Source organism: Pezoporus wallicus, unplaced genomic scaffold, assembly GCF_028554395.1.
Source record: "Pezoporus wallicus isolate ANWC-B61680 ecotype Strahan unplaced genomic scaffold, APGP_CSIRO_Pwel_v1 contig_7073, whole genome shotgun sequence".
Taxonomy (NCBI): domain Eukaryota; kingdom Metazoa; phylum Chordata; class Aves; order Psittaciformes; family Psittacidae; genus Pezoporus; species Pezoporus wallicus.
Window position 1 is genome coordinate 2777363 of NW_026641326.1, and position 16171 is coordinate 2793533.

The 16171-nt window shown below is 41.6% G+C and overlaps 1 protein-coding gene across 20 annotated transcripts in view; it reads right to left on the minus strand.

Annotated features, from left to right (window-relative positions):
* The window catches only part of FOXP1 (forkhead box P1), a 387258-nt gene that overhangs the window by 54569 nt on the left and 316518 nt on the right, over nt 1-16171 (minus strand). For all 20 annotated transcript variants that reach the window (XM_057422837.1, XM_057422843.1, XM_057422851.1 and 17 more), the window contains 2 exons: nt 14774-14933; nt 8380-8584 (listed from right to left, as the gene is read on the minus strand). In XM_057422837.1, coding sequence (XP_057278820.1) covers nt 8380-8584; nt 14774-14933 — 365 coding nt within the window. The remainder of the gene's footprint in view (nt 1-8379; nt 8585-14773; nt 14934-16171) is intronic.

The following is a 16171-nucleotide window of genomic DNA, read 5'->3' on the forward strand; positions in this document are numbered from 1 at the left end:
ATTGGAATGATAGATACCAGAGCAGCCATAAATCACATTCACTTGTTTGGATTTGAACCACTGAGCAATACTAACACTACAGCTCCCCTTTTTCAGAGAGATTCTTTGCTGTGATTTGTCCCTTTCAGGGGCAGCATGGCAATGCACAACGCTGAGAGGCTCAGCATCCTTCCCCAGCATGACACAACTGAGAAAAACCATGCAACAGCGTGAGAAAAGAGGGGAAAAAAACCATTAAAACCCCAAGAATGATGTAAGAGACTTGCGTGACATGCAGAGCCAGCTAACATCGCTTCCAGCTTTGCAACTTCTGAGTTAATTCACAGTATAAACAAGGAGGAAAATGTTTCTTCCGAGCAAGACTTCCTGTAAACTGTTCATTAGAGCGGGGCTGGTGCACCTGCTGATTAACCAGGCGCTCCAAGAATAAACAACAACCCAAAGCCAGCCAGATTGTTCTGGAATTTGCTCTGAGCTGATTTTTCCACCATGTTATAAATTGGATTCTACAATAAAACAAACAGCAGAACATAGGTTGCCGAGAGTTAAAAATCTACTTTTTACACTACATTGACCACAGCACCCACAGGCACAGCTACAATGTCTTTCTATGAATGGGACAGATTGCCATATGGATGCAGACACTGAACAAGCTGTACAACTCCTGGCGACAAGTGCCTAGGGGACTGTCCTATATTAGCACCACCTGTGCTGTGGAAATTGTGCTCTGTGTATGAAATGGTATTTAAGGGCCCATCATGATGTTATTTTTGAGTACACACGCAAAAAGGAAAATTACAGTTAAAAAGAATTTGCTGGCTAGCGGATCTGTTGCTCAGCTTCCGAGATCGCTTCCCAAAGGAATAGTTATCTTCTTTATTCATGCAGCCCAAAATGACAAGCTGCAACATATATTAGTAGTTTTCCCTGTCTGGGCTTATACCATCATTTTAATGAGAAGAATACAGTATATAATATACATATGTCTTTCCTGATCACACAGAAGAAATTACCACCCTCCCACCTGAAAAACACCAGCTCTATGGAAAAACACCCCACGGCATCACACAAATGCTGTTCCAGCAGCAAGCAACGCACTATAAATCTTCCTTGGGCTCCTTCCCCCATCTCTCGGTATGCAGCAGGTAGAGCCACAAACCCCAATGACCAAATTTCAGCGTGCATCTTGCTACTTTGGAAATACAACCCCGCCTTGGTGACAAAAATAGAGCTCCAGATTAACACAAGATGTCGAAAAAGGAGGGAGAAGGGAGAAGAGGTTTGAGCAGTACCTAGCTGCTCTACGAAGAGATTTCCCCCTTTCCAAACTGCAAGGAAAAAAAAAAGGATGCCAAAAAAAAGTAAAGTAAAATAAATTGAATTAAAGAAAAACAGTTGTAAAGTGAATGTTACAACCTGGGAAAAATGATGTCATTTTATTGAGAAACTCTTTTTTCTTCCATTAAACCACAGTGAAACGGATAAAGTTTATACAGCTTAATGGTGGAGTTTTACTTTAAATGTTACTCAATACCTTAGCAATACGATACATGATCTAACAGCTGTCATACTAACTGCTCAATTTTTATTGAACAGCAGAGAAAATAGTCACACAAAAATCTCCTAACTTCTCCTCTACTTATATGGCATTTTCAAGGGTGTTTCTTTTCCACTCTCAGGCTGTGATACGTATGATAAAAAAAATACCACAGCCCTTCATTAGTTCCGGGCTCAGCTGTTTAGGAATCAGATCCCCTGAGCAAATGGTAAGGGAGGACAACTTGCACACAGGAGGAAATAAAAAGAAACAGGAATCCATGGTGTTGTAAAACAGAAACAGGTCCCTTTTTAAGACTACTACATAAACACCTCTAATAAAAGAAGAGGACAAATTTTCATTGGACTTCAAGTATTTAGACAGGAATGTTTTAGTAAAAGTTTAACTGCAAAGTGTATGCAATTAACAGAAAGCCATCAGCTATTTCTCTGGTATGTAAAAATAGCATTAAGCTGCATTAAATGCACGTGTAAGTATCTCAGTTGCAAGAAAAGGGAGGAGATATGCAAAGCACTCAGATATCAAACAATGATCTGTGGGCCAGATGGAGGAATAAAACAATACATATGCTAAAATTTGGAAAAGTTCTGTTAGGCGTCTGCCAAGGCTCACCCAATCTATTTTAAGTGCTTTTTGATACATTAGCTTAGTGTTTGGAGTTGTACAACTGATGGTTATTACACGGGACCAGAAAGCAGCGAAGCGTTGGCGTGCTGCAGCTCCCCGATGCCGGGGCAGCTTCCAACTGTCAAACACAGCACTCTTATTCAGCACAGGGCCGCACCAAGCAATCCCACACTGGTTAGCTTTGCATCTTTTGTAGGGAAAAACAAATAAAATAAACCAGAAATAATTTTACAAGGTTCAGGGAAACAAGTCTTTGAAAAGCATAATTTGATTAAAGAGCTCCTGGGCAGACTGAGGAGCAATGGTGTTATACAACTGATCTAGCAGCATGTTTCCCAAAACCACAAGTGCGGCAGCAGACGCGGTGTGGGCCATGTGAAGGACACCACATACTCTGCTTTGGAAACATCAATAATAAGAAGTGCCGCCTGATAAGGCTTAAAACTGAAAGTTAGCAACTCCAGGTCTGAGGCACGGCTGGTGTTTTTTCAAAGCTGATTACAGAGAGAAGTGGCTCAGACAGGGGAGCACAGAGTAACTGCTGGTGATTTCTTTGTCAGGAGAGCGAGTGCTAAGGGATCAGGCAGTGCAATGCTCTGGGTTGTACCTGTACATAATAAATAGAGATGGCTGGGCCAGTGCCCTGCTCTGGCTGTCACAGCATCACTGTCACCAGCCCCAAAGCCATCACACCCATACCAGGTGAAATGAGAAAAGACAGAGAAGCCATGCTGCTGATGGTTTATCGGATGCACAGCTGAGCATCCAGGCTTGGCTCGAGTTTCCAGCTCCAACCTGGCTCTGCAGCGAGGAAGCTGCACGGAGGCACCCAAGCTGCTCAGACCATGGGTAACAATATCAGGGACACGACGGGGCTTGTGTACATGGAGCAATTAAATACCTTCTGGGAGGAAAGACCCCAGGAACCCCGTTTCTTAAGAAAGAATGAAGTAACCTAATCTAACAAAACTCTGCTGATGGTAAATTATAACGAGCTAAAATCAACCGCAGGGCATAAATGAGAGGAGCCGACACGGATGAGCAGATTTCATGCTGGCACCAGTGCAGAACGAATACCAGGGACTACATGGAGAGAGGCAGGCCAAGAGAGGATCAGGCCCATGGAGCATATGAACTGCAGGCTGAACTGTTTCATCTCGAGCATTAATAATGGACCAAAGTCTGTAATTCTTAATTGTGCTGAATCCTAATGCCTTCATCTAAGGGCCTTGGGATTTTGATGGAGGATCAGCTGGCATGGAAGATAACAACAGTAAAACACAACATATTAAGCCTAACCAGCAGATCAATGGTCTGCCATGCTATTCCTCTCACTTCTCTTCAGAGCCTTCCCCAGATTCCTTCCTCCTGTGATACTGGTGAGAAAATGCCATTTAAAAATCCCCTTGTTTATTTTGTTTTCCTATGAGATGGGTGCTTGCATATGTGGAAGGACAAGACTCAAACATGGATGGAAAGGATATAAAGACAAGGGATAAACATGGGACTGCTGGCAGATGGACAAAGGTCTCTTGGACATGCAGCCTATACCTCCAACTCTTCACCTCTTGCAAATACATGTGTTTCTTAAATGAATATGTCTGGACTTTCAGTATCTCACTGGTTGACATACAGCCTCCACCATTCTATTGCTGCCACAGTCAAAGAACAATGCCACAGGATGGGACCAGCAAAACACAGGTGCCTGCACCACTCCAAAGCACACCCAGACCCTCCCTGGTTCAAGCCCAAGCTGGAGCAAACCCTGGTCACTGCAAAAGGCCACTGCACTGTTCTGCTTTTCCAAACCATCCCACATAGGGCACATTCCCAAGCATGCAGGTTTTGGGATGCCCACCGCACATCAGGTTATAAAGTTAGTGCTAACCTAAAGCGACCGGGCACTTTTTTGCTGTTTTTCTGAAGAAATTAATCTAGCTTCCCCCAAATAAGATGCAGTGGAATGAGATGGAAAGCGGGTTCTGTCCTTGACATTTCTATGCACAGCAGATGTACTTAACTGGCTCCCGTTACTTATTTATTTACTTGTGTAGAAAAAATGCTTCCTACTGAAGAAACCCAAATGCTGATAAGATGATGAGAGGTTTGCATGCTGGTTGATGGTCTCACTTTCGTTTATCCTGAGCGAATACAAGTATCTATAACTAAGTATTTCCCTTAGGGTACTGATGACTGAGGTATGTTTATTGCACTGAGTGAATTTATATATATAATCAGCACAATAAACATTATTAAATTGTCTGAGTAAAATCAAAGCATGAAACACACAGTCAGTGCTGAATTCTAATGATGCTGAATGCCCATGATTGCACGGGGAAAGGATCTTAACAAGCCTTGATTTGAGCTTTGGCATCCGCCTCACAAATCACACGAAATGTTCTCTCTTTAATAGTGCTGAATATTGATAAATGTCTCTGCACGGCACAACAGGGAAGTTGGTCTCTATTGGCAATCTTTACCAAAGTGTGTTTTTTCCTTCTCTACACTCAAGGGTTTACCCTGAATGATTTAATTATAATTTTCCTTGTGTAAGACAAATTAAAGAGGAGAGTAGGAGTGTCATACCAAAGCAGATTATTTATCTCCTTAACAGATTGCTGTGCACCAAACCCCAGAGCTGCTGCTGCCGCTACTTACAGAAACTGGGCGAAATGTGGGACAAAAGCATAGATGTAATATACATTTAAAGCCCAAACGAATGAAAGCATTAACCCATTCTTTCCAGTTGGAAATTGTTTCAGTCTTGTGAAAGACACACACACAGAGCAAAAAGAAACCAAGCACCACGATGCTCCCTAGCCCCTGCCCAGGAAGCCTCCCGCTTTTGAATGTGGTTTTGCTTTTCAAACACCCTGGGGTGACTCTGGCCAACCGCCTGCCACTTGCTTTTTGCCACAAAGGAGAACTTTCGCTCCAAGCACGGCAGCTCCACAGTGGCCAGCATCACCAGTGACACTAAGAGCTGTAAACCTGCAGCCTGTGCAGGACTGAAGCTTTGCTGTGAGCACCATGAGGCTGGGCTGGCGGCACGGTGCCATATGAGCATACCAAGCAGCCAAGGACCTTTTTCCTGGCATTTTAAGCCCTGAGTTGATAACCAAAGCATGCTTTTACCCCAGATGTACTGCAGAGCTGCTGCTCGGCTGCTCACTTTTACACAGGTCAGTCAAGTGCCTCCTGTCTAGCAGGTCTGCAGCAGCCTCCCAACCCGATCTGTGGAATCAGGAACCCTGTAAAACACAGCTGAACTATCCCAGTGACATGTGCCAGAGATGACAGTGATGATAGTAACTCCCACATAACCAACTTGCCTCCTGCAGCCCACTCCTTCTCAAAAGCCCGAGAGGAAGGGGGAGAAAACAGCTTTACAGCACACCCTAAAAGTTAATGTTACCTGTATATGATTATTTATTGCTGCTGGGCAGTCGTTATGATGTGGCTGTGCTTAACTGTTAGGACACTTACAGCTTTTACTATGTGCTTTTTATTGTTGCTTAAATCTAAATAAATAGCTCTTGGTTATATCAACAGCAAAGCTCACAGCCAGTTGCACAGAAGGTGCAGGAATGAGAGGGGGGAAATCATAACCCCAAATCGTGCCCTGGCGAGCCCAAGCTACGGAGTTGTATGATGGGAGGTGGAAGGGCTGACATCTCCCTTGTAAGCCCTTCCAACATCCCCATCTGACCCGAGCTTGGGCTAGGGACCACCTCCACGTGCCCCTGGTATTTGCAGACTCAGTTGTGCTGAACCAGCTGGGCTCAAGAACATACACGGATTTCAGTAGAAGTCTAACAAACTCATGCTCCCACCAGACCCATGACTTTTTCTAGTCTTAATCTTTGTAATCAAAAAAACTACCAAGCCCCGCTCATGCCTGTGGTCACGTTTCTGTAAATACACTAAAATTTCACCTTCTGTGAGCCTTCAAATCTGTATCTGATGGCAGAGCACAGCAACTCTTTCCTCACTGCTCACACCCCAAACTCCCTGCCTGTAGATAAATATCCTTTCAGAAAGGAAACCAGTGTAACACATCTCAACAAGAGGAGTTTCTGTGTCATATGAAATCCAGGCAGGCACCACAGTGCCTGATGAGACTGCAAAAAAACCCTTAAGTGCATCAGTAGGCATTCTTCTGTGTGTAGTCTCCTGCTCTACTTATGGATAAAGATGTAATTCAATCACTGCAGCAAATGGATGGTATAAACCCTCCATGTACCAAACAGAGGCAAGATAAAGCAAAATCTGTGGCTCTCTTATTTGTTAACCTAAATACACCTATTTTTATATTTTGATATTGTAGTAGAGAACTCAGTGGATATTTAAAAAAAGTACAATGGCAAGCTTTTAACAATGCAGCTATCAATTCAAGCACAGAGGATTTTAAGTGTTCTAAACTAAAAGAAAACCTCAAACAATACAAATGGCAAGTTTATGCCTTCCTTATTAATTTATTTGGAACTGGACTAATAAAAACTTATGTATCACCTTGTTTGTAGATCCCAGTTGCCTCCAGGCCACAATTACAGGACTTAGACACATGGATTTACAGTCTGCTGAAGAGCATACATAGAGAAAATTCTTACTTCAGAACAGATTCCTGTATTGCCACTGCATTTCAAACTAAACAGCAATGGCATACTGTTTCCTCACTTAGACTGCCATTAGCAGACAGTACATGCCTTTATTTAGTGAAAGAAGATCCACTGCACTGTATGGGTTTATTTTATATACTCGGTAAGAAAAACATAGATAAAAAATTTATTGAAAAGACATAAACCCATCTTTTTCAGCTCCGTATGCAGCAAAAAGGGAATTTAATTGTTTAATAAACATCAAATTGTTTTTAGTATCCCATGAAGTCCTCATGAAAACCATGTCCTTGACACTTGCATGCACTATAAATGTATACGCTGATGTTACCCCACGTGTCCTTGCAATGGATATAAAATGACGCCTTATACACACAGCAGTTCTTCCAACAGTGGGTGTGCTCTCCTTTAAAATCTATCTATTCCCAACAGCACCATTTTCTTAATATTAGAAAGATATAAGAGGTATTTATATAGCTTCCCTATCAATCTACTTTCAGACCACCAGAAATATAAACTCTATGGCTTAAAAATTCCATTAGCCTCTTTCTAATGAATGAAAGGAGGACAGAAAGACAAAGCCATCAGTTTCCATAAAATCCAGCTTTCACTAGTGTCTGCTCTAACATTTCTAGATGGGCAAAGGGACTCTCCTGAATGCAAAGAAGCACTGTCCTCCCCGCTGCGCCCATGCTGCTCACATGCTCCCAGACACCCTTCTCCTCCTCCTCCACAGCCAGCAGTGATGCTGAGGCTGCAGCAGGAGCTGGTACCCATGGCCCAAGCTCCTGGGACCGTCTCTGCCTCACTGTAAGCAAAAGTTATGTTGTTAGACACGCCTCAGTGAAATCTGGGGGTGTAAAGAAACAAACCTGCAATAAAGCATCCTTTGGAATAAAGCAGAGCCTGCGCCGAGAAGCACGTCAACAGACAACCCCTGATTTAAGCCACTTCTTGTAACAATGCAAGCCTAGCAAGTATAAATTAACTCACACTTTAAAAAGCCAAACAACACCCGTTAGCTAATTTTATCAGCAGTTAAAAAAAAAAATCTACTTTGTTTTAAAGAAACGCAGTGAACTCAAGCATATCCTGTCACGTGAAAGCAGGTAAATACAGAGGGGGAAAAAAAGGGGGGAAAAGGAACATGATAGACAAGAATGGGCACTGAAATTTGGCAGATAAACAGGTGGTGAAACAGCCTGTACTGACCAACAGATTTCATGCCTCACCTCCAGCCTGCAAATCCAAAATGCATCAACTGCAACACCACCCGTGATGCAAAACTCAAAAAACCCAGCTTACGCTCTTCACACTTCTCCCAATATGCTTATCCAATGCACTACTAATTAGCTAATTGTGCCCACATTGATCCAATTAGCAAGCCATACAGATCTGAACAAAAGGAGCATATTCTGCTCAGTGGAGACTCTATTCAACCACACCAAAAACAGACAGAGCAAGACGTGGAGGACAAAACCGAGGCCAAGGCGGTTGGCCACTGCTCCCAATGATTCTGCCATCATTTCAGCACACTCTCCAGAGACGCTCCCGGGTGGAAACCCCACCAGCACCTACCTCTCCCGTTTAGGAGTGTGGACCGATAGCTGTCCATTAGTTGAGGCGTGTGGGTTGATGATTAAGGAGGTCTTAGACGGCGCGGAGGAGGAGACACAGGTGGTGGACAGGTCCAGGCTGCTGTGGTTGTTGCTGGCTGCCTCCTCCGCTGTGTGCGAGCTTGTCACTTCCTTCCAGAGCTGCTGCAGTTCTGTTGGAATCATGCCTGAAACAAACAAATTGGATAATTAAATCAATTAACAGCTAATTCGGCCGTCTTCAAACAGTAATTAAATCAAAGAGTCAGTAAACAAAGCCTAGTGTTAGGTTTGTGTGTGTGTGTTTTTGCACATCTATTTTTTTTAATAACTAAAGTCTAATATTAAACACTGCGCGACTCTGCTGAATCTTCTCATATGCCACCTGTGATACCTGTGTAACCCAAGACGCAGGCTATGGGTAGCGGGATCCACACAGCACAACACCACATACATACGCTTCATTAATTGTTATTATTTTATGTGTTTTTTAGACAAGAAGCCCCATTTCCAGGTCCCTACTCAGGCAGAAATCCCTGTGAGCTCACAGCCAGGCCAATAGCAAAGGTGGCCAAACGTTACTCTGCAGTCAGCTGGAGAAATTTATTATTTTATTTCATTTTCCTTTTTTGTTGTTGTTTTGTTTTTTTTTTTTAAGGAAAGTGACTACTTTCTAACCTCTTTTGAAAAGAAAAGAAGGTCTTAGGGAAAAAAAAATACTCAGCTTTATTATTATGACAACACGAACCACAATATGACTAATTTTGTGCTTAAGTTTTAAATGATGACAAATAGCTTTGTTATTAAATACAGTTTTTATTAATCACTTTTAGACATAAATTATGAATTCATATTGTCTTCCTGAAATGCTTTTCAAATTTTAACAGTCAAATTGATTATACTATGATTATTTCATTAACACACCTATCTTTCTCATTAATTTTGGTTTCTCGAACTGCTCACTTAATTGATGGATGTGTCTACTGAAAAACTGTATAACTTTCTACACAAGTAACACTATTATTACTGTCATTTCTTAGATCAATGCTAATGAGCCATTCAAAAGTAAAATGAAAACATAAAATAAGCTTCAAGAAATCATAATAATAAAAAATATGTATTTTTTTATGGTGTCAAAATGGACACCAGCTTTAGTACACAGCAATCAGTAAGTAATACAAGCAAAAACTCTGCAAACTTCCAGGCTGGAAGAGGAGCTGCACGCGTCAGCATGACACAGGCTCAAACTGAGATCATGTTTTTGGATAAAGCTTGTGTTTGTGACATGATCAAACAAGTCAAGTTGCTCTCACTGAAGACTAGCTCAGTGCTCTTTCAGAGAAGGCCATGGGAAAAAATTAGCAGTAGAGACGCATCACTTAAATATTCAGGGTAAAACAGATTAACAAAAGCCAGTGTCTGTGTGTTTTTAAAGAGGTTTCTCATCACTGTGCTCCCAGATCATCACTGGGATAACTGTTCATTGTTTCACCATATTGTAGCACCGGAGCTATCCTAAGGAAACCTGCCATTTTCTGAGTGTACAGCAGCAGCTCACATAGGCATGTATCTCACCAAACCTAAGGTATCGAAATAAAAAAAAAAGGCAATATGCATTATACTCATTTGAAACACATAATAAAAAATGCCAAGGTCTAAATTTAATTTATTTTTGTCATTTAGAATACAATGGATAGATAATCATCTCAACGTGATCAGCCAAACATCTTTACTTTGCTAAACTGTTAAAGATTTTAATTATGCTAGCTTTGGAGAGCACTGGTCTAATGAGGCGATAGACTCCAGAGAATCTAAGTGGTTAAGAACTGTGAAATGAGTCTGATAGGATTTTTTTATATTCACCGTGGATCGTTTGCATATCAAAGAGGAGTAAATTATTGCACGACAGACCAATAACCTTCCCCGCCTTTCTGAGAGTAGCATTAACAAAAACAGTCAGTCTCCAGTAACGGTTCACTACAAAAAAATGCTAAAATCCTTAAGTATCTGCAATTAATATATATTATGAAAAAAGGCTTCAATTTATACGTTAAGCGATCAGATATTCTTCGGACACATCCGTTTCTCTAAAGCCACGCCATTTGCCTTTCATCAGACCCAAATGCCAATTACATTCTGATGGATTTTGTCCCAAATGAGCATTTAGTTATTAAACATATTCAATTATTACTTGTCCCTTGAAATTAAACCTCTGGGCAAATTAAACAAAGACAAAGGTCAGTACACAAGCTTGTGTCCTGTTTTGCTGTGTCGGGCTATTATTTTCAAACACCTTGCAAAGTGACAGTGTGGGATGTATTTTTAGCCAACACGCTTGACAGGACTGTCTGCACAGTAACAATTACCTGGGAGCACGGCTGACCCTTACACCACTGTTTACTCAATTGAAACAATAGTGAATAGACTTGTCTGTTGATAACGTATTGATAGGAGACCATATGAGTCGACACCTATTTTTATTTTCCAGAATAAGCAAATAGGAAAGAATAACTGGCCTTTTTTTCACTTCTTTTTTTTTTTTTTTTCCACCACTCCCTTATCTGGATTTCTGCAGGTTTTTAATTAGAGGCTGGCTGGCATCCCCTCTCCCTGTTCCCCTTTCTCCTCTTCCCTTCCCATCTCCTCCTGGTCACTTCTGGATCTACTAATTCTTTATTTATGGAAGGAAAAGCTTGCAAGTGTTACAGCTGTTAAAATACATACACACAATATTTATACCTACATACACTTTTATATTTATATGCAAATCTTCTAGAAGTCAATAAAAAGCTGTTTGGTCTAACTTTCTATATAAGTGTAGCTCATACTAGTACTAATGATAACTATACCAAATACTGAAAGGAAAACAAATACACCCAATTGTGTGGGGAAAGAATGCTGCGGATAATAAGGAGGATTTCAGGCTGGGTGATGTTAATTTAAGGAGCTAAGTGTGATGTCATCCTCATCTGCACAAAATCATCACTTTAAAATGACAACATCAATTAATTGATAAAATGAAATCTGGAAAAAGCCCTTCTCCTTCTTCCACAAATTTCGTTCTTTTAGTATAATTCTGGAGAGAATTCCTACCAAGCCTGTCAAACTGGGCAGCTGAAAGCTGCGCTCATTACTCACCCAGCAAAATGGTTAAATAAAATAATAGAACAAATGGTAAAAGCAAGTCAAATAGATCCACGAACACTTGCAATAAATTATGTAATTTACCATTGAACAATTTCATTTTAACTGCGAGAGCTAAATTCCAAGTCAGATTCCCAGAACTGTGCTGCAATTACCCGAGATCGCTGCTGCTGGTGCTGCAACTTCCTACATACCAGAGCGGGACTGAGCCCTGAAACTGCCAAATCCATGGGAGCAATCAGGCACCCAGATGTCTCAGTCCTATTATTTTCACTCACGGGTGATCTGAAGTGCGATTTGCAGTTTCATTTTGCAGCCACTAAAGATCCAGCTCTCGCAGCTCAGAACAGTGCTGAAATGCGGTTTATTTTTAAATTGTCACTATGTACAGATGTAAAATCTAGATTATAGATGTGTCTAAATACAAAGCAGCAAAGATTACACAAATATAACACTAAAGGATGTGGTATTTTGTGTAAGACAATGGGCAAGTACTAAAAACTAAAATGAAACTAAAACACTGCTTTGAACAATGTATTAGTTCTGAAAACATAAGAAAAATATCACTTATGAAGCAGCATTCTCTCCTTAGAAACATTTATTACCATTGCAGATACTTAAGAATAAAAGCAAAATGCTTTTAACCAAATTCACAGCTACATTTACTAAGGGGATGAGGTTGTTTTGTATGCACACTTACAGTATATGCCTCAGTCTTGCAAACTGTTCTGAAAATAAAAGGGCATGATGTATGTAATTCTTTCTTTACACTAAGAAGTGTCCATTACCAATTATTTTAAACTATAGCCCTGGCTCTTCATTGCATTTTTCAGCACAACTTGTCCCCTTGATTATGAAAGAAAATGTAGGCACAGGTTTAAAAAATGTATGTTGTGGGGACAGTTGACAGATTACTGCTCACGGAACTCAATTTCCCAACCCCAGGTATCACCGGCTCAAAGACAAACAGAGTTGCTCAACCTCTTTGTGTCCTTGTACCTCCATACCCAGGTGACCATGTTCAAGCAAGCAGAAAGTTGATTTAAACCTCATAACGACATCAGTTTTAAGCCATCATCTCTCTGATAAAGAAAAATAAAATATCATACTGTACTGCACCCTGCCTGAATTCTCAAGTTACTCCTTCCTCCCTCCACCAGCCCCCGGCTCTGGCCTCCCCCAATGCTCACAACTCATTTCCCTGCAAGAACCAGCCCTTTCTGCTTATGTTTATGTCATCTTCAGTGTGCAAGTCAGCACCCCTTAGGTTTTAAATACGCTTCTTCATGAGGACTAATAGTTACACTACCCTGCTAACCATATCAATCAATGCCACGACTGCTGAATTACCTACTGGTGTCTCCGATGTGTTACCGCACAGATTACACTTCATGCATCACCACATTCATTTCTTTCACATTACACATGAGCGTGTCTTGTCACTGCCCAATTGCCCTCCTTTGGACAGCTTAACTGATGTACTATACAATGAACCTTACCGAGCAAACTTAATAGTATAGGAGCTGTGGGAAAAATTAGAAAGGTTGAAGCCTGAGTCCGGAGGGTGTGTGGGAACACCTTGGGATGCTTCCAACAATAAATCTGAAGCATAATTAATGCACGATACAATATTCTGCATTATAAATGCCATTTTATCTATGTGCCCTTTTTCCTAGACTCGTTTCATGCCTTCTCCCCACCAGACCGTGCATCGACAGTGACTGACCAGCTACCACCCCAGGCCTGACCCTCCAGCTCCAAGCCAGGCACCACCTTCCTGAACATCTGCCTCTGACTCATGCACAGGACTAGTCTAGACCTGGTGTCCAGCTTTGGGATGATGTAAAAGCTAAACTGAGTCTCACAGAGAGAGGTGGTACGTCCCAAAACTTAGCCTTTTAAAACAGGCACTCAAATTCCTTTGTGGATCTGGCAAAAATAAGCCTAAGTAAAACATGCCAGCTGCACACAAAGCACTCCTCAGTTTTGTTTCCATTTACCCATAGAAGTTAATATTCTCCAGCTACCTCACCCTCCTTTTTGCAGCTATGGACACACAAAAAAGGAAGGTGAAGAACAGAAGCAATTTTGTCCTCTCCCCCAAATTTAACTGTATAGAGCTGAATGTAAATTCATTATATGGTTTAGCAACTAGTAGCAGCCCTAAGGCTGCTCTGAAGAGCCCAAGTCATTCAGCCAGAGCTGACTCAAGTTGCTGAGGTGGAATTTTAAATTTATTATGGAGCAAGGGAATGAAAAGGCATGATCACTCAGAAATGCCAACATCATGGTTGAAAGACCTGGTCGTCCCTAAGCCATGCCAACTTTCAACAGGCTGCCTTAACCACAGCAGCCAGAACTCAACCAAAGCTGTTAAAACGTCCCAGGCCTTGCAGACAAACCTAGTTTAATACAGAACAGTAAAGTCAAGCCCAACAGAAAGAGAGAGAATAAAAGCCCCAGGTTATAATCACTGTCAGAAATACAGAGATTAAGTAGTTATTGCTTTCAATGTATCAGTATCTTAAAAGAAAAATAAAAATAGGGATTTCAGCAAAGCAGTAACTTCTGGCAGAGTGCAGGGTGAATAAAGATGTAGGAGGATCTAATTGTCAACAACACCATTAAAATTAAACGGAATTAATCTCAATTTGCCTCAGTGTGGAGGGAGGAATGAAGCTATGATGCACACAGGCAGTGAAATGAGGGCCATGTAAACAGGCATGGAAAGAAGACACTGCCACCTCTCCCTCCCAGCTGCTGCAAAGGGCAATCCAATTTCTACAGCTCGGCAGCGTGCAGATCAGAGTTGCTCTGCGCCCGGCTCTTTGCCAGGCTGGAACCAGAAAGGGACCAAATAGCATATTTAAAGAAGGAAAAGCTGCTCTCACGCTACCTTAAGCCATGAACTGAGCACCAAGAATCGATTAAGATGCCTCCTGTGAAGGATGTGAAGCCCAGATGTGTACAACCAGCAGCTTCAAGTCCACCAGACTGGCTGTAGTTGTGCAAGCCGCATCTGACTCCGAACTGCCTGCCTCCCGCTAGCCAGAACGGTGCCCTTCTCAGAAAATACCTCTATAATGCCTGCCCTGCCTGTCAGTGTTTTTCTGTGTTTATTATTTTACGAGCCTATGAGATCTGTCTCTGTCTTACTGAGTGACAATTCTGTGTGTGTGCATTCATGCTATCGCTTTGCCAGACACCCGGCCACTCCCAAACCCCTCACCAACCTTGTGCAAGGGGCTGCAAAGGCAGAGTAGGCTGGCCAGGCTGGATTGTCAGCAGGCCCTGACGCTGCAAAGACAGGAGGTGCTGCTGTTGCAACTGCTGCATCTGTAAGAGTTGCTGCTGGAAGGCCAACTGCTGCGTAGCCACCTGCTGTTGCTGCGGCTGGAAGAGAAAAGATGCACATTTGTCAATACAAAGCAAAGCGCTAACAGAGGATTTACAGGGCTCCTCGTCTCAACACCCTTCAACTGTTGATCACAGTCACCCACTATCAAGGCAAGCTGTGAGCCTACCACCCCGTATCAAAGACCCCAAGGCACAGGGCTGCAGTCGATTCCCACCTCCAGCGGTTACTTTCATCCTACCCAAATCTTTCCTCCCATCCCAACTAACAATGTATGCAGCATCTCCTGATCCACATGGTCAAGTTTTACCCCAGAAGCCTCTGTGTTTCACTGGTGGGTAAAGCAAACACTGCTGGCAGCTCTTAAAAGTCCTGTGTAATTCTGAGGCAAAAAACATGTATAACTTGAGAATCACACCGCATCATCACATCACACTTAGATATAATGAAAAACAACCCTGTGCTGTGCTCTGCTTGCTTCATCCATCAAGCCCCACAATACTTTGTTATGTCTGGAATAGTCTGTGCTGTGTTTAAGGCTGCTACTTCTGCACTTTGAAAATTTTAATTATTCTCACTAGAAAGAAGATGGAGCTGCTCTACTCCACAGGGATGTGAACCCTGAACCTCCGAGGTGTAAGAGAACATGTTGCTTTTCTCACTACTGTACCCAGAGAAGCTTTTAACTACTCTGTTTATCACTTCTGACATAAATAAATGAGAAAAAATCAGACCTTTGAAGAAGAAAAACTTCATCTAATATTGTTAATTAGCCATGACAAACGATGAAATAACATTGTAAATCTTTCATAGAAACAGCCACTAGATTTTAATTACACACATTCATAATTTAGCAAACAACATCTTACTTGAATGTGAGTGTTTAATATGTACAGTACTCCAGGCTTCAGAGTCCTTAATTTTGTGCAGTTAAGGAAGCCTCTAGGTTCTGCTTCCATGCTCATCTCGTATTTTATTTGCTTTGTTCTTTAAAACCCATGAAAGGCTTTGCATTTTGATAAATATCTTTTTATTTATTGTACAATGACAGGAGGAAAACTTTTGTTGTGTAAAACATCAATACATCATGCCAGTGTTTAGCAGTACCTTGTGCTAGCCAAAAAAAATTAATGTAGATTTCCTTAGTAATTATCTGAGTGATAGAAAGATAATACAGTGCAGTAGTACAATAAATAGAAGGAAATTATCTAATATCCCTAATCTGCTAGGAATCATATCAAGGTGGAGGTCTTATACCCATTATGGCTAACAATTA